The following is a 25,023-nucleotide window of genomic DNA, read 5'->3' as shown; positions in this document are numbered from 1 at the left end:
CTTGAAGATCAGTATTTTAATGGGCATGTCTTTTTTATTTCTTTTCACAGTTATTCAAGCATTCTTGGAAGTTATATTTTAGTTCACAAACTATAAAAAGATTACATCGAACTGTGGCTAATACTGTGTAGAACTGCTTTCCTTCATTGAATACCTAATTGTATGGAGAACATGTTTGTCCCTGACCAAAATGTAGCCATTTCTTGGGTTTCTTCAGCTAGGATTAGCATTCTGAGAGGTACTGTAATCTATAGATCTACTGTTAAATATGACAAAAGCTTCTTAATTTTTCCCCCTCACAGGAATGTCTTTTTATACAGTGCTGCAGAACCTTGATTGCTTTAAAAGTTATCTGTCACAAGAGTTAAGCCATCTCATTTTTTCTGGATGACTTAAATTAACATTTTTAAAAGGCAAAAAAATCACAGCTGAAAGAAAATACAGACGAGGATATGACAAAAGAGGTTAGGCATAAAATTAAATAAGGAACATAAGATACAGTACAACATATATTGTTGGAACACTGGTATGTAGGTTGACTGTCCAAAATCTAATTCATGATGATAGTCATCATTTCAGCCTGTTGTCCTTTGATGCAACACAGATTCAGTACCTGTTAACTTTTAGGCAAAGCAAATTGTCCTCTGTTTATGCTGATAAATCAAAATAGGTTTTAGGCTGACAAAATATCTTGAGTATTTGTCATGTCACTTCTCATACTCAACTATGGGCCTGATTTGAGGAATGGTGTATCTTACAAGAATTCCATCTTGGAAAGCCAAAAGCTTAATAATGTAATTGTATATGAGTTCTGCATATTTGTAATCCTATAGAGTGCATCATAAACTAATTTGTAAATTTGCTTGAAAAAATACTAGTAATTTTTTATACTTATTTTTTAAGTATTGTTTAATTTCAGGATGCAAACAGATAAAGCTTTGGGAATGTTATCATTTGTTTCATTATATACAAAAACCTATATTGTAGCATGACCCATATTTTATAGATGTGACATATGTTCATGAGGGTGGTGTTATAAAAGGCTGTCTGGCAGCCATTTTGAAAAATGTCTTCTAGAAGTATGCCAATCTGCTCATACTATAGTTTTTACATTCCAATTGTATCTTCTATGTGACCAAATAGAAATGGTCATCAATAATGACTGTCTTACAATGGAATATTGTAAGGACAAAATTCTTATGGCAGGTAATGGATTCATGGAGATTTAAATCCAGTTACATCTTTAGTTCCCCAAAACACATTAGAGAGAAGAACAATTACTTTGTAACACAGCATATACTTTCTATATAGAATATCCCAGATTAAAATCTTCAATATTTCTAGGTTTATCTCAACGATGTCTGCTTGTAATCTTGGATTGGCACAGCTACAGAAATATGAAATAATTCAAATGGTTTGGCCTTGATTCACTATGGCATTACATATTACTGGAGAATATGGCTTTAGGTCAAATAATTAGCAAATCAGAATTTTTTTACAGCATTAATACCTCTAAACAGTTCACCAAATACAAGAAAGAACATAGAGCGTGGAAGAAGGGCCAGCACTGAGTTCTGTGAAAGCCTCTTCCCTCCCTGACTTAGGAATGGGCAAATGGACATTACAGAGGGGTTGTCATTTTCAGTGGGAGGATTATGAGCAACCCTCACATTTATCCATCCTTTCCTTTGCATGGTATTGCTTACAGTTTACTCATTGCTAGTCATTTACATGCCAATTGGGGAAGGTGAGGAGAACTGAGGTGAGGAGGAAGGTGAGGCGGCAAAGAGAGTTTTCTCTGTTTCCATCTAATGATTGTCCAGATATTTGCAGCCCAGATATAGTAGCTGTAGCTCTGTATAAATCCATAAATCTTCAATGCACAGCCAACTGGTACAGTATAGAAGATTAGAGTCTGTTAAATGAATCGGCTTCTTTTGAAAAGAATTAGCAATTTCCATCCCTCCCCTTGACATTGGTTGTCAACAGTGGTAATAATATACAAAATATATTTTTTCTTCAGGAAGACATTGCTCATTTATGCAAGGCAACAATGCATGAAGCAAGCCCTTTCCAAAATGCTTTTGGGAAATAAATACGTGGCTTAATTCAGGGTAAAATTTCACCCAATCTATTTTTTGGGGGTTCATTCTTTTTCCATTCCTTCTCTTGCACTTGTAGTTCTAAGCAGAGACATTACTCGTAGAACACGTAGTATCATTTTGTTATAGTTTAATTCTAAAATCATGCAGTAAGAGACACATTTACTGCTTTCATCTATAATTCTCAACAGCCACAAAGCTTTGTTTTATCATAGCTATTCTATCAGATATTTAATAGTAATGCTTTATAAAGAACAATTTCTCAAGCAGCCTCATCTCTTGCGTTTGTTATCTTTCGCTAAAATATGTATCTTTTCTCAATTTCTTACAGCAAAAGACATAGTCAACTTATTGGCTTGCCAAAGGAGATTTGAAATACTTATCATATGGAAAATATTTCAAAGGAAAATCTTGCATCACAACACACTGAGCCTCCTCAGTGATGCTTACATTGCTATGTATCCAGTGTGATCCAGGCACAAAATGATTCCCATGCTGTATCTATGAATGTGATCTATCATTATAGCTGACACATTGGCCTGATTAGTATGCTGTGCCTAATGTTGGTACAGAGTATGTGTAGAAAGCAAAAGGACAGCACTGCAGTAATTATAGGTAGCACTGCAGTGTTTCAGCCCTGGGATGCTTGACAGAATTCAAGGAGAGTCTGCTGTGACTCTCGTTACTGTGGTTCTGAGGGACCCTCTATTCATAAAAGGGAGCATACTCAAATGCCACCTTTGTAGAAGCTAACTTTCTTTAAGTAATTTCTTTCCCATATTGTTCATAAAGAACTTATATTTTAGGAGAGGATATATTGACTCTCAGAAGTAGTAAAATAATTTTCATCTGTGACTTGCAGACAGATAAAGATATACGAAAATAAGGAAGTACTTTGGCTTCAGATGGAATGAATATTTACTTCCCAATTGCATAGGTTTCATTTGGGCCAATTTTTAAAATATATGATCACTATTATGGCCATACCTACGTTTTCCTGAAACTTTTTCTTTTCTTCCTGTTTCAAAACTATGTGGCCTGTTAAAATCAGTAACTTAGGACAATCTTAATACTTTGATTTGTAAGAGACCATCTTTTTTGCTAAAACTGCTAATAAGCATCCCCCTCAGTGAAGTCATAGGATTAAAAGGAGAAACTTTTTGGAGGATTTTTTTTACCTCCTCTCTTATTTCTTTTCTTTTTTTTAAATGGTTATTACTTTAACATGTTCACCTCCATGGATCATATATGCTCCTTCCTTGGGCTTCCTTTGTCTTGCTTCACAGGGGCCAGCACAAGCAGTGGAGATCTTTACTTTCCTTTGCAGCTCCATGTAACATTTTTTTCAGTACTAAAAATCCCACAAATTTTTATTCGACTTTCAGACTGCTGTCACATGGTCAGGATTTTCTTGAATTTCTATACATTCAATTTCTTCTCGCTCCTTCCGTTTGGCTCGTTTCTTTTTCTTGTGGTGTTTTTTGGATGGTGGAAAGAATGTTAGGAAGACAGGTAAAATAACAAAACAGTGCAGAAGTGTGCAACTGCCAGTGAGCAGCAAGCATTTGAACAGTGTGAAGGTCAAGTTTGAAGGCACAAAAAGGAGGGGAACCAACCCAATAAGAAAAGATGTAACATTTTGCAAAATTGCTGTTCCGTGTTCTTGGAGTGAAATTTTTATACACTGAGTTCTGGTATGCTCAGTTGCTAGTACAAATGTGTAAAGCAAGGGTGCACAGTGATCTATGGAAAAATTCAAAGTGTAAATAAGGCACAGTATAGAAATGCAATCCATGTCTACATTCCATAAAGTCGTCAAGCCCAAGACACCCAACTCTATTGAGGTGACAGTGAGAATTAACCAGAAGTTCCCCAGAGGGTGAATAACAAGGAAGAATGTAAGTAACAGGACCAGCAATATGCCAAAACTTGAGATCAAGACAGGCATAATTACTGACAGGCTATACTGGTCCATGAAGACAAACGTAGGGTTAAAGACAATGAACTTGATGCTCTGTTTCAGGGACAATGGTCTGAGTTTGTCCAATAATTCTATAACTTCACTTTGTGTTTTTTCACTAGTCCTAGCTACAAGATACATGCGGGAAGCAATAATGTTATTCCCATTCACAGACTTGGAGAAAATGATATCATTTTTAAAGTGTTGAAACTCAGACTTTCTTAAAAAGGAGTTTTGGAGGATGCTAAGGAAGTCACTTTTATTGGTTGCACTAATATTCCCAGCTCTCAGATACTGGTAATATTGTTGAAGCCAGGACAGTGTGTTGAAGCCTTCAGTCAGTTTCTTTAGGTCATCTTGGACAGTGCCATTCCAGTACTCAAGAGGTTCATAGATATAAAATCCTATCACTGGGCTATAATTGCTGAAGTACTTCTGTTGAATAACAGCATAGGACACACTCGGAGAATCACTAGAAAGCAAATTGATAATATTGACCCCATCACTGATTTGCAGGCAGCCCATGAAGGAGAAAGAAGCATAAATGAGATACAGAATCACCACAAATGGCTTAACATAGATATTAGTAATCCATTCATTGTAATGCTCCCTTAAAAAATGCTGGATAAAGTGGTTCTGGTATGGGTCAGTCTCATGATGAGAAGACTGCGGGTGCCCATCACTCATCATGGTTTGGAACCAAACGGGTTTCCTTTCCAGATACTCTGCAGAGGGGATTTTACAACAGAAGATACTGTGGTAACGATTCTGCTCCAGCTGCCCAGCAAACACCAGGCAGGAGCCAAAAAAAGAGAAGATATAGAAGTAATTCAACAGGATGGAGATGCACATGTTCTGGCAGAAGACTTTCACAGCCTCAATGTTGGTGAAAGGGCTGGCACCCATGCCAAAGGCTATGAAGTACAAGGAGCTTGTCATGGTATAGGAAACCATTACATCTGAATAGGCATCTGCAACTCTGTCTTTAAATGGCAAATTTTCTCTGGTTCGACGCCAACCCGACAGAAGCTCAAATATACCTTTGGTTCCATGACCTAAACAAGGACAATGAGGAAATATATTAGTTTTCATTGAATATCACATTTTCTTTTAAAATTCTATTTAACAGAGTTGGAATAATTGAGTTGGAAGGGACCGTGGAGGTCTTCTAGTCCAACGCCCTGCTCAAGCAGGAGACCCTGTACCATTTCATATATATAAATGTCCAATTTATAACTTTTATAACTTTTAACTTTTTGTTAACCTTTAAAGTTAAATTGTTAACTTTTAACAATTTTTTACAAGTGATTTCTGTATAGAGTAAATTAAATATCCAGCCTAGATGCTAGAGCAATTAGTTATATTTAATTCACTGTTAATTCACCATACACACAGCTCATTTTATTGCCAACAGTTTGGTCAACAGAAACTAAAATAAATACTTTAGCTGCCAATATAAGACAATATTGATGCCCTTATCCTCTTGTTAGCACTTCATGGTCCACTTTAAGCAGAATTCTACAGAAGTCCACGGTCCCTGTTGCTTCCTGCCATCAGATGATAATCTCTAACTTCCTTTTGAGGCAAATGAATGAACTGATAAACTAGGGGTGTGGAACTGTAGCTTTTCTGACAATGCCAAATCACAGCTCCTGGAAGCCTTCACTGCTAGCCAGCCAGACTGGCTGGGGCTGACAAGAACTACTATTCAGCAACTTCCCAAGAGATCCAGGTCCCTTGGAATGTGATGATGGCTTCTAAAGTTGTTTGTGGAGTTTAAAGGATTTGGACATGTAGGAATCTAATTAGAATTGCTAGATGCAAGAGAAGACAGAGTTCTGGCACCTCTAATGGTCATGCCAGAAAAGGATTTTATGCAACTGTTCTTCATGAGGCTGGATCTGTTGAAAATAGATTTTCACTATATCTTTCCACCTGAGCAAACCGGAGCAGCAAGGGAAAGAGGATAACAAGCTTTGTATGGCTTGCCCTCTTTTTCTGTCTACTGTATGTTAGGAAAACACAACTTGTAGCAATAGAAGGAGACGTGAATCAGTGAATGCAAAAAAATAAGAAAATTGTAATTCTCCTTCAGTATCTTGTATATGAAGCTTGACCAATCCTGCAAGCACTCTCACTAATATTTTTAGCATAATAATTGCGTACAATTATTTTCAATGAACCACAAGCATATGCACTAGTGTAAGGTAGGGCACTGTTTATTTAAAACCAACAGCAGCTGAAATTAATGGGAGCCAAACAAAATAGGTAGCACTACAAGACAGTTCTGTCTTCCTACTTGTTAGCTTGTTGTTTGTTAAATAGTTTGTTCTTTGGGAAGTAGCTTAATTAAATTTAGATTTTTTTAACCAGATTATTAGGCACAGCTGGATGGTGCAAAAAAAACAACCCAGCTGGAAAGTGAAATGAGTTTATTTTGATTGTCCAAGAAAAGTGTAAAAATAAATTATCTAAAGTGCAAGGTTATTTAATCAGAAAAGTAATAGATTTCTTGGTTTAGAAAACTTAATTCCAATTAAATATCATTCATCACAAACTTGTTAAAAGGTTTGGGCAAGGTTGTCTTACCCAAAATAATTAACACTGGATGAAAGAAGAATAAAAACTCAGTATACTGAAACCTTGTTGCTGCATTGCAACACTTAAAAAATTAAACTGAAGACACTGAAGATTAAGCATTAACAATAGCCAACTTTCTTATAAAGATTCTATAAAAATAGATGCCTAGCTTCCTAAAGATATTACTATGGACATGATGAAAGTGTCTAAGGAAAAACCACACTGCAGAGGACAATATGTGAATTTTTAACAGGTTATATATACCACTCTGTAGAACTACCCCTCCCACCTCCTATTGGTACATCATTTTAGCTATTCCATGCATCTAATGAAGTGAAATGTAGTTCACTAAAGCTAATGCCTTTTAATATATTTGTTAGTGAGAAAAAAAGGCTACCCTACATTAACACAGCTCTCCTCTACACAGTCTATATCGCTCTAGTGAGCCAAGAGTACCTGGAATACCATGTAGGCCTTTAGACTATTAAATGCTTTAGTATCAGCTGGCTGAAGGAAGCTAAAGATCTTCTGGAATAGTTCTGCATGATCAACAATCTGTTTTTTCATAGAGAATCTGAATAATGCAATTAAATGTATGGAGATTATATAACAGAATACTCTGATTTTCCAGTAATGAATCTTCCTGATGAAACAGAACACATACTTGCCACCTAAATCTTTCCACAGACCTCTCCACCATAAACTTCAACCCAGATTAATAGCCCAACTTAAGAGCTAGATCTCATTCCTACTGTAAGTCTGTCAATGCTTTCTGGAAGTACTTTTGCTTCTTAATTTCTCAGGTTTTCCCTCTCTTCAGTAACCAGCTTTGCTGACGCTATCATGGGTCAAATTACCATGGTCAGTCTCTGCATGGAAGCTTCTTATCTAGGATTACTTGATTTTTAAAGTAGTCCTCAACTTACAACCACAACTGGGACCAGAATTTTCTTTACTATGTCAAGTGATTGTTAAGTGAGTTGCATCAAACTGTATGATCTTTCCTGCCATGGTTGTTAAGCAATCCCTGCTGTTGTTAAGTGAAATGAGGTCATTACATGAATCCAGCTTCCCCTATTGACTTAGCTTGGAAGCCAGCTGTGAGAGTCTTAAATGGTGTTCACATGACCCTGAAACACTGCAACCATTGCAAATCCGTGCTGGTTACCAAGCGCTAAATTTTATTCAAGTGACTGGGGATATTGCGAGAGGACCAGTTGTAAGGAACTTCTTTCAGTGCCATTGCAACTTCAAACAGTAACTAAATGAAAGATCATTTAGAAAGTCAAGGACTACCTGTACTAAAATAGGTTACTTTGCTTTCCCGTTTATTTGTTATAAAATCAATGACCTATTCATGACTTGTGGAGGAGAGAATTCCTTAGCATGAGATGTAAAAAGTAGATGTGCTGCAGTCAGCCCTCCTATTACCAGAACAGAGAATTCTATAGAGAATCCATTCTTATGACATTTACACTCCTATCAATCTCCAGCCAACTTTGTCTTCACTTTCTACAGTACAGATGCGAGTAGAGAGCAGGAGTCAATGATATATAAAGCCAAGGACTTCAGTTCCAACATAGGAACTAGTTATATTTGGAAATCAGGCTAAAGATTTTGGTATAAGGACAGACATCATCTCACACTGGACTTACTGTGCTTCCTGAGAGCCAACCAAGCATTTGGATTTGAATCAAATTTGAAATTGATTAGTATCAAAGCTTTACTTAAACTTGAAGTGAGAGCATAAAGATGATAGGAGAAGCTATTCCACTAAATCTATGGCACAAAATTCTGGCAATGAATTAACATCTTGACCTTCTCTGAAGCAAAGATTTTTCTCCAGGAACAATGCCATGAGGTTTTATCACAACAAAGAGAAATAAAAAGAGAAAAATATGCCAAGTTACTAACTTAATTATAGATATAAATTAAAAAAGGAGAAATAATAACAGTGAGAAAACAAAAAATGGAGAACCAGAAATAACACATTTTGTGAAATTATTATGGCATAGAAAAAGCAACTGAAAGCTTGTTTATAAACTGCTAAAAAATTCTAGAATACTGGTCTGCAAAAAATAATAATTCTAGAATACTGGTCTCTATACTGCTCTGGTATAGGACACCGCATGCAAAAATTTTAAATTTGGTTTAATAAAATATAAATGAATTTCTCTTGTGCACAAGACTTCACTGTTGCCATTCTATTGTTTTACAGCTTAATTTAAAATGGGTATTAGCTATAATTTTTAAAACTAATAAAAATCAAGTAATATGAGAATTATATACTCCTCCACCCAATGTATAGTAAAATGCTGTATTGAGTAACAGATTAACAGCAATAGTTTTAGCTATCAGATTTGCATCCTCGTTTTACATGAAAAGGTATCAATATTTAAGTTTTATCTCTTGATTAACATCACTCCATCTTACTCAAGGATGTTCTGCCTAAGAGACAGATCTTCATTTTCAGTTCAAAATGTGTTGTAGACTCTCTAAACATGAAGTCCTCTTTAATTAGGTTTTGTATTTAGAATAAACATGTAGCAAAATGAAGGGGGGGAAAAGGTAGTTTAATTTCACCAGCAACAAAATTATCCAGGCATGTTTAGTAGTATGCACTGCTGAGCACTTCCATTGGAAAAAACTTATTTTATGGAAAGACAAAACGTAGGTTAACAAAAGGAGGATGAATTTGTCATTTTCATTAAAAAAATCTTTTCTCATTTATTCTAATATTACTCTACGTATCATCAGATAAATGAACTGATTTTCTCTACCTTCTGTGCTAGCAAAGTCAACAGCTGCCTCAGCAGAAAGTCTAGTGTGGTTGCCTGCCATAAGCTTCTACAGTGGATGACACTGTCATAAAAAAGAAGAAATGGAAAATCCAATTCATCATTAGCAACATGGTTGAATACACAGAAACTCCATCAGATTTGTTAAGATCTAAGAGCTCAGGCCTGGATGAATAGGTCTGTCAGTTTCTCTTATTCACACTTTAAAAAGATCAGTTGTTATTTTTATTTTGAAGATATTTATGAATTTTAGTAAGGTCTTACCAAAAACAAAGGGAATAAAAATTTCATCTATCCCTATACTCTTCCTGGAAACTGCAGCACAACTGTCATAGGAAATGCACCATGAATCCATCCCCATGGACTTCCAAACTGCATATTATTTATATAGTATTTATTTATTTATTTACAGAACTAAATGGCTCTCTAGGCAGCTCACAACTATCCATAAAAAATACAATTAAAAACAAAAGTCCCCTTCCTCCCAGGTCTCAGACCAATCCTCCTCACAGCTCCACCCCCATCCCTGCCTGATGTTTGGGGGAAAACTAGGTCTTCGTAGGCCAGTCTGGATGAAGCTGCAGGGTACAGAAACAAGTGAATTCTGAAATATTTTAAAAAGCCCTTTTCTGTGGAAAGGGCATTGTTTGCAATATAATAACAGGATATGATATGTATGCTGGAATAGTAGAGGTAGTATTCCAATTTGGAATTATGTACACATTTTTATTTGGGCATCTTGCAATTAGGATTTCACGCTAATTTTCTCAATTATTTACTCATGTAGTTTACTAGCAGTATACAAAATGAATAAATAAAAATAGCAAGTTAATAGCCTAGCACAGAGGTCCAGAGCTGACTGAGTCTTCATTGTTAAAATTCTGTTTACTTTATTAGTTGATTACAGGGAAGTGTAATATAGGATAAAGCTCTTAGTTAATTTGGCCTGGGACAATTTTCTGAGTGAAATGGTAGACTCTGCATAATTTTCTATTTTGAAACGATCATGTCCTATTCTCTTCTGTCAGCCTCTCTCTCTCTCTCTCTCTCTCTCTCTCTCTCTCTTTCTCTCTCTCTCTCTCTCTCTCTCCCCTCCCTCTCTCTCTCTCTCTCTCTCTCTCTCTGTCTGTGTGTGTGTGTGTGTGTGAGAGAGAGAGAGAGACAGAGAGACAGAGAGATCAACAGTTGTAGAGTAGTCCTAAATGTAATTTATTTGGAGTGCTTTGTACAGATAGCCCTCAACTTACAACCGCAATTGAACCCTCTCATGGACTTACTGGCGGAGGGGGTGTTTTTGCACAGACTGATTGGCCTAAGATCACCATTTCCAATTGTGTCATCTCCAGGCTTGTCCTGGTTACTATCTACATGGGAAGCTTTTTGTTAGGAGAAGAAAAACACCACCTCCAAACTGGAACAACTAAGGACTATCCAAGGGATGAGGTGAAGGTAAGGTCTTGGGACTTATCTCTCAAAAATGCTTAGTGTATTGCCTTTGTGTTTGCAATAGGCAGGACATGAAGCCAAGCCCTTAGTATCACCTTGAGGTGGCTCAGATTCAAATGAGGCTCTACCAAACGTTCTAAGCGTTTTGTTGCTTGCAGCTTTTTTCCCCCTGAATCACCGTTTTCCCAGCACAGCTAACCATATTGCTTCTTGTACCATCCAAAATGAAGTCATGACCTAATTTATTTTGACCTATTCATTTTGGACAGACTAATCTTAACCTGATTTACTTGATTAGACATGACTCAGAGCAACCCAAATGACTCAACCTGATTTATTTGCTTGACCTGATTTACTTCACAGGGATCTGTCCAATATAGGCTTCATCTTTCTCTGAAAGATCTTAAGTTCCAATTATTGCATAATGGAATATGTTTAGAGAATTATTATCTCTATATTTTTAAACATTACTATTTCAACTATGGAAAAATGTACATATACCAACCATTAAACACCCTTCAGATTGCTGTATAAGGTATAAAAACCCCCACAATGCATCAGAAATTACAGGTAGGCCTTGACTTATTGCCATTTATTTAATGACCATTCAAAGTTATGACAGCATTGAAAAAAATGACTTATGATTGATTTTTGTACTTATGAACAATGTAGCATCCCTGTGGTTACGTGACTAAAATTTGGGTGCTTGGAAACTGGCATGCATTTATAATGGAACCAGCATCTCAGGGTTATGTGATTGTTATTTGCAATCTTCCCAGGGGGCTTCTGACAATCAAAGTGGGGGAAGCTGGATTCACTTAATGACTGCAGCAAAAAAGATTGTAAAATCAGATGCAATTGACCTAATTACCACATTGCTTAGCAATGGAAGCTCTGCTCTCAGTTCTGGTCATAAGTTAAGTAGTAACTGTAAATAAAAACTTTAAAGCACTGGAAATACAGTTCTGTGGTAAATGTTTCTGCTGAACTTAACTATCACATATCAGATTAAGAATGTTTTGAATTTTAAATAGGTAGGCCCACATACCAGGAATGGTATCCAGGGCTTTTTTTCTCATAGAACGCTCAGAATGAACTGTTCCAGACAATCCAGAGGGGGGGAAAGGTGCCCCCGTCTTGGAGAACAGCTTTTATCTCTTTGATTCCGAAGGAAGACCAGGATGCTACTTTAGTTAAAAATTACAGACCGATATCGCTTTTAAATACAGATTATAAGATATTTGCTAAGGTTTTGGCTAATAGACTGATGAGGGTTCTGCAACAGGTGATTCATGGGGACCAAACGGGGTTTATTAGTGGAAGACAAATGAAAACTAATGTGAGACATATAGTTGATGTGTTAGAGTTTTTGGAAAGGCACAACCAGATCTCTGCTGCGCTAATCTTTTTAGATGCTGAAAAGGCTTTTGATCAATTGAACTGGCAATTTTTGTTGAAAGTTTTAGACAAAATGGATTTTGGGGAAAAATTTTTACAACCGATTAGGGCATTAAACCAAAAACAAACTGCCCGAATTATAGTTAACAATAGTTTGACAACAGTATGTAATATTGAGAAGGGCACAAGGCAAGGGTGTCCGCTATCGCCCTTGTTATTTGTATTAACATTAGAGATATTATTGGTTAAGATTCGGAATTCGGAAAAAATTAAGGGGATACAAGTTGGAGATCAGGATTACAGATTGAGAGCATTTGCAGATGATCTGGTTGTTACAGTGACCCAGCCAGAGAACTCTGTTGTGGACCTGATGGAGATAATAACACAATATGGGAAGGTTTCTGGATTTAAAGTAAATATACAGAAAACTAAAATTTTGGCTAGAAATATGATAGTTTCGCAGAAGGCTCTCCTAGAAGGATTAACTGGATTTGAGATTGTTAAAAGGGTTAAATATTTGGGGGTGATTTTGTCGCCCTCTAATACAAAGCTATATAAAAATAATTATGAAAAGTTATGGGGGAAAATTCAAAAAGAACTGGAGAGTTGGGAAAAATTGCAATTGTCTTTGTTGGGACGGATTGCAGCAGTGAAAATGAATGTCCTGCCCAAATTTTTATTCTTATTTCAAATGATACCGATTCTTAAGAAAGACTCTAACTTGGAGGAATGGCAGCGTGGTATCAATAAATTTGTGTGGGCAGGGAAAAAGCCATGAGTTAAACTTAAGATTATGCAGGATACTCGTGAGAGAGGTGGCCTTAAAATGCCTAATTTTAAATTATATTATGAAGCTGCTGCACTAGTAGGAATAAGTGATTGGATTAATTTGACACAATCGAGGTTATTAAATCTTGAGGGCCATGATCTGTTGTTTGGCTGGCATGCATATTTGTTGTATGATAAGAAGGTAGATACTGTGTTTAGGATGCATATTTTAAGACAGGCATTGCTGAGAGTTTGGAAGAAGTATAGACATAAGTTAAGCAGCAAGATACCATTGTGGGCAATCCCAAAACACGCAATAGAAAATATACATGCTGGTTTCAAACATGATGAGACTACGTACAAGGAGATTCTTAGTTTGGAAAGAAATATTTGGTGCTTGAAATCATATAGTTTCTTGCGAGAAGAGAAGGTTGTTCAGACTTGGTTTCAATATATTCAGTTACAGGCCAGGTGGAAAGAAGACCAAAAAAATGGATTTGCAACGATTGATGAAAATTTGATAAAGCAAATTAGAAATCAAGGACCAGCACATATTAAACGGATATATCTTGCATTGATAGAGATCGATTCAGAAACAGAGCTTGTTAAGGATTGTATGATAAAATGGGCCCAAAACATTCAGGAAGTTATTACAATGGACACGTGGGAAAAGATCTGGGTGAGGAATGTAAAATTCACTCAAGCTGAAAGTCTAAGAGAGAACTTTTACAAAATGTTTTATAGATGGCATCTAGATCCTAAAAAGCTTGCAAGTATGTATCCGAATTATCAGCCTAAATGTTGGAGGTGTGGTGATGAAGAGGCAACATATTTTCACATATGGTGGACATGTAAAAAGGTCAAGGCTTTTTGGATAAAAGTCTGGTGGAATATGCAGAAGATTTTTAAACGGAGGATAAAGTTTTGTCCGCAATTTTTTTTGTTGGGAATAATTGTTGACGCTACAGTTGTGGACTCTAAGCTGATGTTGAATTTAGTTACGGCAGCAAGACTTTTGATAGGTCAATATTGGAAGAAAGAGGAACTGCCGACTATACAAGAGTGGATTTTAAAGGTTTCCGACTTGGCAGAGATGGCGAAGATTTCGGCCTATTTGAAAGATTACTCGCAAGAACATTATATTATGGAATGGAGAAAATGGATTGAGTTTATCCAGAATAAGTATAGGGTCAAGAAGTTTTATCTAGCATTTGAATAAGTCTTCTTTCGTTTTCTTTTTTCTTTTTTTATTTTGTCTTCTATATATATTTAATAATGCTAAGTTTTGTTTGATCCTATATAAGTTAGAGAGTGATGGATTTTAGAATTTATAGTTGTTAGTATATGGTTGTTTATGATTGCTTTTTTATATATATATATACCTTGTATTTAGCTCTGGGAAGTCCGGGGGGGGGAGGTGGGGGGGGGAGGAGGGAGGGGGGGAGGGGGGGGGAAGGGGGGAGGTAGGGAGGGGAGGAGGGAGGGGGAAGGGGGTTTTTTAAAGGAAAACTGTATTTTTAAAACTTTTCAATAAAAAAAAAAAGAACGCTCAGAATGGAGTTCCGGCACCTTTTTTGGATGGAACCTGGTAAGGTAGGCAAGGTGGGTTATATGACATGTGTGAGTTCCGGCACCGTTTTCTTTTACAAAAAAAGCACTGGTGGTATCTATTCATCTCCAAAGGCTAAGAATTAAGGATGATGAATCATAGCAATATTCTTTGGCAAACTACTTCTCATATACTCCCTTATGGATTGAGGTTGCATCTACATACAAATGGCATGCAGGAGACTCTATGACAGCAGAAAGCAAATCATTAATCAGGTGGGTCAGAGTAAAATGACTTATTATAAGATTGCAGGAACTCTGAGCACAACAGGCCATCCCTACCAGGGATCAGACCTATTCCACGTACCTTCCTCCATCTCTCAAGCACCATCTTTTCTTCTGCCTCAGTGCAGTAAGAGTGCAAAAGACCTATTTACAGGTGATCAGGAATAAAACCTTTCCACCTTTCAGTGTTGGGGCTAGGGAAAGAGCTTAAATTTTTATTTTAGGTAATTTGGAGGTCAGCATTTCTTCCTTCTCCAGAACTGTGAGGAATAAAACTCTCTCAGAGTAAAAAGAGACCTTATTTCAAACATGTAGCAAATCAGACATAAACTCATTTTGCTATTCCAATATTATGGGATGAAAATGTAAGACTGAAAAGTGGAAATTTTCTGTATGGGTCAGCAGAGATGTTGAATCTGCAGTAAGCTATGTGTGTGCATATAGGTGTCTATCAAAATGTGCCAGCAGTGATTGTGCATCCTTTGGATTGCAGCGCTTCCTATTGCTAACTCACCACTTCTTATATCCCAGCTTTGGGTCCAAAATTGCTTCCTTCCCTCACCCAAAGCATGTGGTTTTAATTAAAAAGCAGATGTCAGATGTGCTAAATAACCCAGGTAGGCAAGCACTCTGGGTCTAAGAAAACAGCAACCATGTAGGAGAATGAAAACTGGGGACGATACAGAGGGAGATAAAGCTAGATTCTTGCAGTGATCTTGTCAGTGGTGTTTCTCATTAAAAATGCAGTATTAGCCTCCAATTGTTTCAACAGTTTACCAGGCTTCTGGAGATATGACATTAAAACTTTGGAAAGGAGGAACCAGAAGATAGATCTGGACCTTCTGAGAGACCTCAAACCAAACCACAGGAGACTGGAAAATTCATAGTTTGCAGTTGCTTAACAAAAGGAAAAAAGTAAATTCCCATCTCATCGTAATTTTGACTGCTGAAATGAAGAAACCTTAAAACACTTAGAATTTTAAAGGATCTTGAACTCTTCCACTCCTTTCTCCAAATAAATTCTTAGATTCAAAGTTCTTTAATTGCTGCTCTGTCTTATGCACCATTGTTGGATCTCGAGATTTTAGTAAACAAAAAGACTGCACATGTCTGATCTTGCAGTTTTGGTTCTGGAATTCTGATACAACAAACTGCTGTGAGGGGAAAAGGGAGGGGGTTAGAAATATGTTCCCTTGTCCCTGGAAAATTTACTTTGGAAGATACATGCATACTTACAGAGCCCAAATGAAGCCAATGGAACTCATATTTATAGGCTACAATAATAATAATAATAATAATAATAATAATAATAATAATAATAATAATAATAATAATAATAATAAACCTTTATTGTCAAAGTACAACATGTGTACATTGAGATTAGCTGAGCCTCCCCCCATGCTCTCTCCCCCCAACACACAGTGACAACAAACCCTCCATCCCACCACACTATGTGAACCAACTACACCACACACTGGCCTCCCAAGTCAATTCTGCATAAGATTATGTCCCATTTAAAAGCCTAACAGCCCACGGATAAAAGCTATTTTTCAGCCTGTTGGTACGGCTGGCTATATTCCTATATCTCCTACCGGATGGTAGGAGAGTAAAGAGATACCGTCCAGGGTGTGAGTCATCCCTGAGAATCTTCCTCACTCTTCCAAGGCAACGAGCCCTGGCGATGTCATCCAGTGGTGTCAGGGAACAGCCCACAATGTCTTGTGCTGTGCTCACTACCCTCTGTAATACTATCCGCGGCTGTCAGACCAGCATACCAAACCACAATACCATACAAGAGGACGCTCTCTATGGTAGACCGGTAAAAGAGGGTCATTAGCTGTTGTTCTACCCTGTTCTTCCGCAAGATCCTAAGAAAGTGAAGCCTCTGTTGGGCCTTTCTAGCCACCTGGGTTGTGTTAACTTTCCAGGTCAGATCTTCACAGAGGTAGACTCCCAGAAATTTAAAGGAGGAAACTCTCTCTACACAGTCCTCTCTGATGTAAAGTGGGGCAGGTTCCTCCGTTTTTCTCCGGAAGTCTAACACCATCTCTTTCGTCTTGCCGATGTTTAGGTGCAAGTTGTTGTTACTACACCATATGGATAGTTTTTGTACCTCCGCCCTATATGCTGTCTCATCCCCACCTGTAATAAGACCCACCACAGTTGTATCATCTGCGAACTTGATTATCGTAGTGGATGGGTCAGATGATACACAATCATAAGTGTATAAAGAGTACAGGTAGGGGCTAAGCACACAGCCCTGTAGCGTGCCAGTGCAAAGCTTCAGGGGGGTGGACAAAGCAGACCCGACCCTCACTGTTTGTACCCGATCCCTAAGAAAGTCTTGAATCCAATCGCAGATAGCGGGGGAGAATTTCAAGTCAGTCAGCTTCTCGATGAGAATGCTCGGCAAAATGGTGTTGAAAGCCAAGCTGTAGTCAACAAAAAGCATCCTGACGTAACTTCCAGGTTTCTCGAGATGACTTGCTACAAAGTGTAAAGCAGTAGCTATGGCATCGTCTGTCGACCTATTTCCCCTGTAGGCAAACTGATGTTTATCAAAGTCCAGTGGGAGGCATGTCCTAAGACGTTGAACCAATCTTTCGAAGCATTTCATGACTACAGACGTTAATGCAATAGGTCTGTGGTCATTCAGGCACTCAACTGCAGTTTTCTTGGGGACTGGGACAATGGTAGCTGCCTTCAAGCATGATGGTACACATGCCATTTGCAAGGAGATGTTAAAAATCCTTGTCAGGACCCCTGCTAATTGATCGGCACAATTCCTGACCACTATCCCCAGCACCCCATCTGGGCCTGGGGCTTTGCTGGGATTCACAGCCTTCAATACAGCTCTCACTTGGTGTTCACACAGGGTGAGTGGCTGAGAGTCAGAAGGCTGGCCAGCAGAGGCTACAGGGTCTGGTCTTTTAACCTCGTAGCGGGCGAAGAAGATGTTCAGCTCCTCAGCCAACGAGGCATCGGTGTTTGCCATGCTCCTCGTGCTGCCCTTATAGTTGGTTAAGTGCTGCAGTCCCTGCCATACTTGCCTCGGATCATTGTTCGCTAAATGGTTCTCCACCTTTTGTTTGTATTGTTGTTTTGCCATCCTAATGCCTCTTCTGAGCCCCATATCAGGAAAAATTTATAAGACCTTGCTGTTCAAAATATACCATGTTGGCTGAATCTTGCCCAAATAATAAGATGCTTTGAAATGCATCCCTTTCTTAATGATACTCTGTGCTAAAATACATCACATTCTCATTTATTGAAATTGTATCTTTAAAAGTGTTTTGGTTCCTGCTGTATTTATCTTTAAGATGCAGTGAAGCAGAATTGATGTTTTCAGTTGCAAATTGATGTCATAGCAAAATGACTAATTTAAAAGGTTAGCTTTTAGCACAGGAGCATTAAATGAGATGCAGTAAAATCACATCCAACAAAAGCACACATCTTTAGTGAAAGAAAACTCTGGGGAAATCTGGAAATCTGCCATAGAACATTGGAATGGTTTTAGTTTAGCCAACCAAGCAGACACTAAGAATCAGAACAAACTCAAGCAAATAGTATACTTAGGACACATGCCATTGATAAACCCATTGGACTTTAAAAAATCCCACAATGTTTGGTGGTATCTTCAAGTTATCGGCTACAGCATTACATACTCAAAGACAAAGTGAATTTTTGTGGTTCAGGTGACCTGGATTCTACTCCTTATTCCTTAAATCCCATAGTAGCTACCTCTGATTCCAGTTTTGGTACCCGCACCCTCAGACTTGGAATGAACTGCGTGTCTTTAAGCAAAATATTTCAGATAATTTGCAACATTATTAGAAGACTTGTTCACAAGTGTTGTAATTAAAAACTTGCTCTGTGAGAGAAACCATTTACTAAGATCATCATTATTTGCCAGTTGATGCTGTTCAAAACTGTGCTCAGCCAAATTCTGACATCCCAAATTAGGGCATCTTGTTTGTAAGATGAAATAATTTCATGAAAAACTATCCACTGTTTATTTTTTTTAAAAAAATATATTGTTTTCCCATTTTGAAGAAAAAGCTCATAATTTTCTGCAGCTTTTTTTATATATCGTATGTTTCTATTTTGAATACTCATGTTTGCGATGAGAAAATACTGCAGTTGACATAGGATCATAAAAGCTGAATTGCCCACTACTTTTCCATGATAAGAAAATCTGTTCTGGGTCAATCATAGGAAACCCCCACAAACACACATACTGGTAAAAGCATAGTGAAATGTCTGCCTACTGTGTCATTTGGGCACCAATATAAATACAACCGAAAGCAATCTTCAGCTTCTTCTATGCTCACGAGGGTGTTTATACATCTGCGGCAATCATGGAAACATCTGGCCTTTGCAGGTGCCAGGACTATTGCCGGTCAGGCAATGTTTTTCAAAACTGAATAATTAAAATTTCTATATATAGGAATCATCCTGGCAATGAATCACACTAAACTGAATGTTTCTTAACATGAAATCATACAAAGAAATGGGATAGTAGTGATGCTCAAAAAAGATGTTGCTAAGGATGTAATTGGCTATAATTTTAAAAATAAAAGAAATATTGTAGAAATAATGAATATGCTACAACAGTACATGCATTTACTACAGTAGATGGAAAACATTTGACCAGATTGTGGTACACATACTGAATAACTGGCATCAGACGTATTATATAATGAAATAAAACGTTATATATATTTTAAAACTTACACGAATAAACATTAAATGAAATAAATTAGGAGAACATACAAGATCAAATCAAGGCACAGAATCAATATATTCCATTCAGGCGAACCAAGTCTGCGGAACCAAAGGTTTATGTAATACAGAAAAAAAGAAGTGAAAAAATATTCCCAAAATTCAAAGAGGGAAAGCTCAAGTTGCTTTCAGAAAAACATATTTCAACAGCTAGAGGCAGATGGAAGATGAAAGCCTTGGGCAAGAAAAGTATGTATGGCAACTTAATTTAGATTTTCAGGGTCAAACAAGAAAGGACGAGGAAAGATATCTCAATTATGTCAACAAGAATCAAAATAATAGGAAAACATGTTTTTAAAAGTTCAGAGAAAACATAGGAGACTGCTCAAAACTGATCTTAAAAAGGATCCAAAAGAGGCAAATGATGTGTAAGAAAAATAGACTGTGCAAAGGCTGGTAGGGTGGCAGATACATATCTAGGAAGGGAATATGGTGAGGAACAAGTCAGGTACAAGAGGCAATGCACCAGCTGTTCAATAGGAAGGCTCAAGGCAGGTACAGATGAAATAACCACTGAACAGTTCAAAGACTCTAAGACAAAGCTCTTAAAGTATTCTTTATTAACAGATATGGAACAAGACTGTGGCCTCAGATTGGAAAAGATAAGGGAATGAAGCTGTATTAAAAAGAGAGATGAAAAAGAAGGTGCAAACTACTAGACCAATTGTTCTAATTCCTAGCATAAGCCATAAGTTTAAGATCAAGTCTTTCAAAGAATAATACATCCAAACTTGATAACATACATGTCACATAAGCCCAATGCATTTCAGAAAAAAGAATGGGGCATAAGATAGGATAGCTAACATTTTTATGTACAGGTGTGTGTGTGTGTGTGTATTTATATAACCACCAATCTCATTGCTGTGACTTTGGGAAACTTACAAAGTTAGAAATCCCCCCAAACAATACACAACTCACAAACAAAATCATTTATAACATTAAAAACAATAAAACAATTAAAAACATAATGCAGTAGAAGTACCATTCATTTTACTAAAAGCATAGCCATTTAGCAGGGTCTCTACCAACAATAAGAGATCCCCTGACCACATGGCAAAGCCAAGTCTTCAGGCTCTTCTAGAAGGCCAACAAGGTCATTTTAACATTTTTAATAGTAATGTAATTCCCAATATACTTAATACTTTGTGTGGAATCCCTATATGCATTGTGCATGTGTGTGTGTGTGTGCATGCAAGTGTGTGTTGACCTTGTGGGTCAAGTCGGATACAAAACACAGAATCATAGAATCATAGGGCTGGAAAGGATTTTGGAGGTCTCCTTGTCCAATTCCTTGCCCAAAGCCAGAGATATAAGCTTGAGATATAAAGACTGGATCAAATAAGCAACTTATCTATCCCCATGATAAATTATGGCTTATACCAAAACAAAACAACGCAAAACAAACAAAACAAAAAGAACCAGAAACTTCCATGATAGATTATGGTTTATACAAAAAAAAGAAAAAAAGAACCAAGTTTCTTGGATTCCACTGAGCTTGTAGAGAAAAAAAAAGTAATTTATTCTGCATCCTGCCTAAACTCTTCATTAAAAATGTCTTTTTGCAATGTCCTAAAGATGTTACATTTTGGGAAGAAGTATGCTACAATGTTTAATATTTAATATTTAATATTTTCTAGTGCAAGACATTCTGTTGAACCACTTGTATACTATGTGGAAATTGAGAATTGGACCATGGAAACTGATTCTTCAACGTTACAAAGAGAATATATGGCCTCAATTACCCACTGGATTGAAGAGCTGATATTTTTTGTATCTTATAAATGAATTAAATAAATAAATTTGGCCTGGATAATAAAAAGGGTTACTTTTATTGAAACTGCTATGTAAAAATTTCAAATTACATACATCTATATTTACCTGAGATGTAAATAATTACCGTATGTAAATAATTTATCTTGCATTGTTTTTCCCCTCTTTCCTCTTTCAAAATATTTTTGAACACCCAATATAGATTATGCTAGAATGTGGAATCTATTTAAGCTAATGGATCTGCCACAACATCAGATTATTCTTCAGAAGAATCTTTACAATGAAGGAAAAGCTACTCTTACAACTGAGGTTGGAGAAGCAAAGTGATTCTACATGGGAAGGAGACTGAAGCTAGGATGAATATTTCCCCCATAATTTTTTTTACCTTATGCACCAAATAGATTATAAGAATGGCAGACTTGGAAGATACAATAATTGGAATCAAAACAGGAAGTAACAAGATTGATAATTGGCAATATTTAGACAGCATCACTTTATTGGAAGTAAATAAGCATGTTCTCAATGTAAAAAGTAAAATGAAAAGTACTAAATATTAAACAGGATAAAGATAATGTCAACCAACTAATATGCATAGCAGATGCTCAAGAACTAATGGTGGAAAACAGCTTTTTTTCTTGAGCTCAAGAATAAATAGAGTCGGGCAGTTTGCTGAACAACTAAAGAAGATATTACTTTTGAGAAAAAGCAATAAAATAATGAAAAATAAAAATATTTCAACAATAAAGAGCTGAATAATTAAAGCAATGGTTTCCCCTGTGGTGATCTATGTGCCTATGAAAGCAGAACACCAAAAATGAAAGAAATAAAATATTTTTGTAGTATCTGCGGTATTACTAAGAGTACCATGAACTGCAGGAACTAATTGTTTGGCTCTGGATATAATGAAGACCAACTGCTTAAGCCAGCACAAACTCGCATAGTTGGGCCTATCATTTGAGCAGATAATGGATCAGGGAGAAAATATTATGCATGACAAGGTAGAAAAAAATGAGAAACAAAAGATATGGTAGATGGAAGAATGAATAAAATTAATGGACTATCCTTACTATATGGAGCTCAAGATGGGAAGTATCTGTCCAAATAGTCAGTAATTGTTCAGCCCAACTTGATGGCATCTAACTCATTATATAGGTACCGATCATATCTACAATGCTGCAGAATTCAAGGAATCCCAATAGATTCTTGTTACTACAAGATTTAGAATTAACCGCTGTATTTCTGTCTTCAAGACACACACTTAAAACCTTGAAAAGATATGAATTATGCCTTGCAAAAAGTCCACCAAAGTACATTTTATACATAAATCTATAAGTTCCTTAAATTCATAGGTAGGTCTCTTCCAGAATACAGTCAAGGTTAAATTGCAAGGAATACAGTAGATACGTTTTAATAGAATAGAATTTCTTTCTAACCGTGATTAGAAAAATGTGAAATCTCAGAAATACTTACACACTTATTTTGTTGATATGGTATCTCTAACTGATTGTCAATGACCCTCATTATCATTATTAGTGACAAACTGAATTAGCCATTATTAACAACATATTGTATCAACTTCTAAATGGTAAGTTTATTTTAGTTGGCAGTATTTAATAGTTCAGAAAAGAGTATGAATTTTAAGTACTAGGCTTTTATCTCATTAGAAGACAGTAAAATTAGAATATCATTCATATTGGGGAAGGCACTGATGCTCTCACTAGGTGTGGGAATGGTGAATGCTACTTCCAAAATGAAGACAAATGCAGAGAAGGAAGAGTCCTACTCTTGAGAATGTTCATTCTTATAAGTATCCTTGCTTGAATGCTTAACAATGTCCTCGTTGAGTTGCCTTGACAGACATACCACAACATTTGCAGATGGCCTGTAAAAGAAAGCAGTCTGGAAGAACAAACAAAGGAACCCTTTAAGGAATAGCCTGCATTATTCAGAAAATTCTGAAGGTAAATAGGAACAGGCTTTAGAGATACTACTAACAGTGAGTCACAAATTACCAGCCACTATCATTGTAAAATGACAACTCAACCAAAATGGCCTATTCACTTGCAAAAGGTAAGGGAAATTCCAATTACTAAAATTAAATAATTTTATTGTAAATATGTAAACTAAATATATTTGAAATATATATCAACAGAAAGCATTATGTGTGATACATGCAGTTGCTTATTCATAGTCTAGGACAAAGACATGGGTAATTTTTCACAGAAACACTTTGGAGGCAATTACCAAAAACAGAGTAATTTACAGGAAAAAACAACAACAGGAATTTGTGATTGTCCTCATCTTCAAGAAAGGAGGGGGGAAAAACAGACCCAGGAAACTACAGACCAATCAGTTTAACATCAATATCTGGGAAGATCCTAGAAAAGATAATTAAAAAACAGATCTGGGAACAACTAGAAGCAAACAAAGTCACAACTACTAGCCAGCATGCATTTGTTAAAAACAGATCATGCCGAACCAATCTCATCTCATTCTTTGATAAAGTGACCAAACTAGTAGACCAGTGAAACACAGTGGACGTACTATACTTAGATTTCAGTAAGGCATTTGACAAGGTAGACCACAACCTACTCCTTGGTAAGCTAGGAAAAGGTAGAATAGACAACATCACCACCAGATGGATCTGTAGCTGGCTGACAATTATTTATTTATTTATTTATTTATTTATTTATTTATTTATTTATTTATTTATTTATTTTATTACATTTATATACCGCCCTTTCCCGAGGGACTCAGGGCGGTTTACAGGGTAATTAAAAACCAAAAATACAAAAGTTAAAAACCAAACCAATCCTCAATGGCACTACATCCACATGGAGAGAAGTAAGCAGTGGGGTACCACAAGGTTCCATCTTAGGCCCAGTACTCTTCAATATCTTCATCAATGACTTAGATGAGGGAATTGAAGGGGAACTCATCAAATTTGCAGATGACACCAAACTGACAGAAGTAGCCAACACCCCAGAAGACAAACTCAGGATCCAAAAAGAACTTGACAAACTTGAACAATGGGCCCTATCCAACAAAATGAGTTTCAATGTCGAGAAAAGCAAAGTCTTACACTTAGGCAGGAAAAATCAAATACAGATTGGGAGACACCTGGCTTAAAAACAGTAACTGTGAGAGGGACCTTGGAGTCCTGGTGGATGATCACTTGACTCTGAGCCAGCAGTATGCAGCAGCAACCAAAAAAGCTAATATAATTCTGAGTTGTATAAGCAGAGGCATAGAATCAAGATCAAACAAAGTATTAGTACCACTTTGTAAAACCCTAGTAAGACCACACCTGGAATAATGCAGCCAATTTTGGTCACCATATCACAAAAAAGATGAGAGTTTGGGAAAAATTCAAAGAGCAACTAAGATGATCAAAGGCCTGGAGACTAAACATATGAAGAACGGCTACAGGACTTGGGTTTGGCTAGTCTAAAGAAAAGAAGAAATAGGGGAGACCTGATAGCAATATTCCAGTATCTGAGGGGCTGCCACAAGACAGAGGGGGCCAGGTTGTTCACCAGAGCACCAGAGGGAAGGACAAGAAACAATGGCTAGAAACTGATCAAAG

At 36.8% G+C, this 25,023-nt stretch overlaps 1 protein-coding gene across 2 annotated transcripts in view; it reads right to left on the bottom strand.

The window, feature by feature from the left end:
- Positions 1-3,483: 3,483 nt before the first annotated feature.
- The window catches only part of PTCHD4 (patched domain containing 4), a gene marked incomplete at both ends in the record, with an annotated part of 68,603 nt that continues 47,063 nt past the window's right edge, over positions 3,484-25,023 (bottom strand). For both annotated transcript variants that reach the window (XM_083349203.1, XM_083349204.1), the window contains one exon: positions 3,484-5,117. In XM_083349203.1, coding sequence (XP_083205329.1) covers positions 3,484-5,117 — 1,634 coding nt within the window. The remainder of the gene's footprint in view (positions 5,118-25,023) is intronic.

Source organism: Vipera ursinii (genome assembly GCF_947247035.1).
Source record: "Vipera ursinii genome assembly, chromosome: 1".
In the NCBI taxonomy this organism is placed as follows: Eukaryota; Metazoa; Chordata; class Lepidosauria; order Squamata; family Viperidae; genus Vipera; species Vipera ursinii.
The sequence above is the reverse complement of the archived record's forward strand: the minus strand, read 5'-3'. Positions and strand labels throughout refer to the sequence as shown.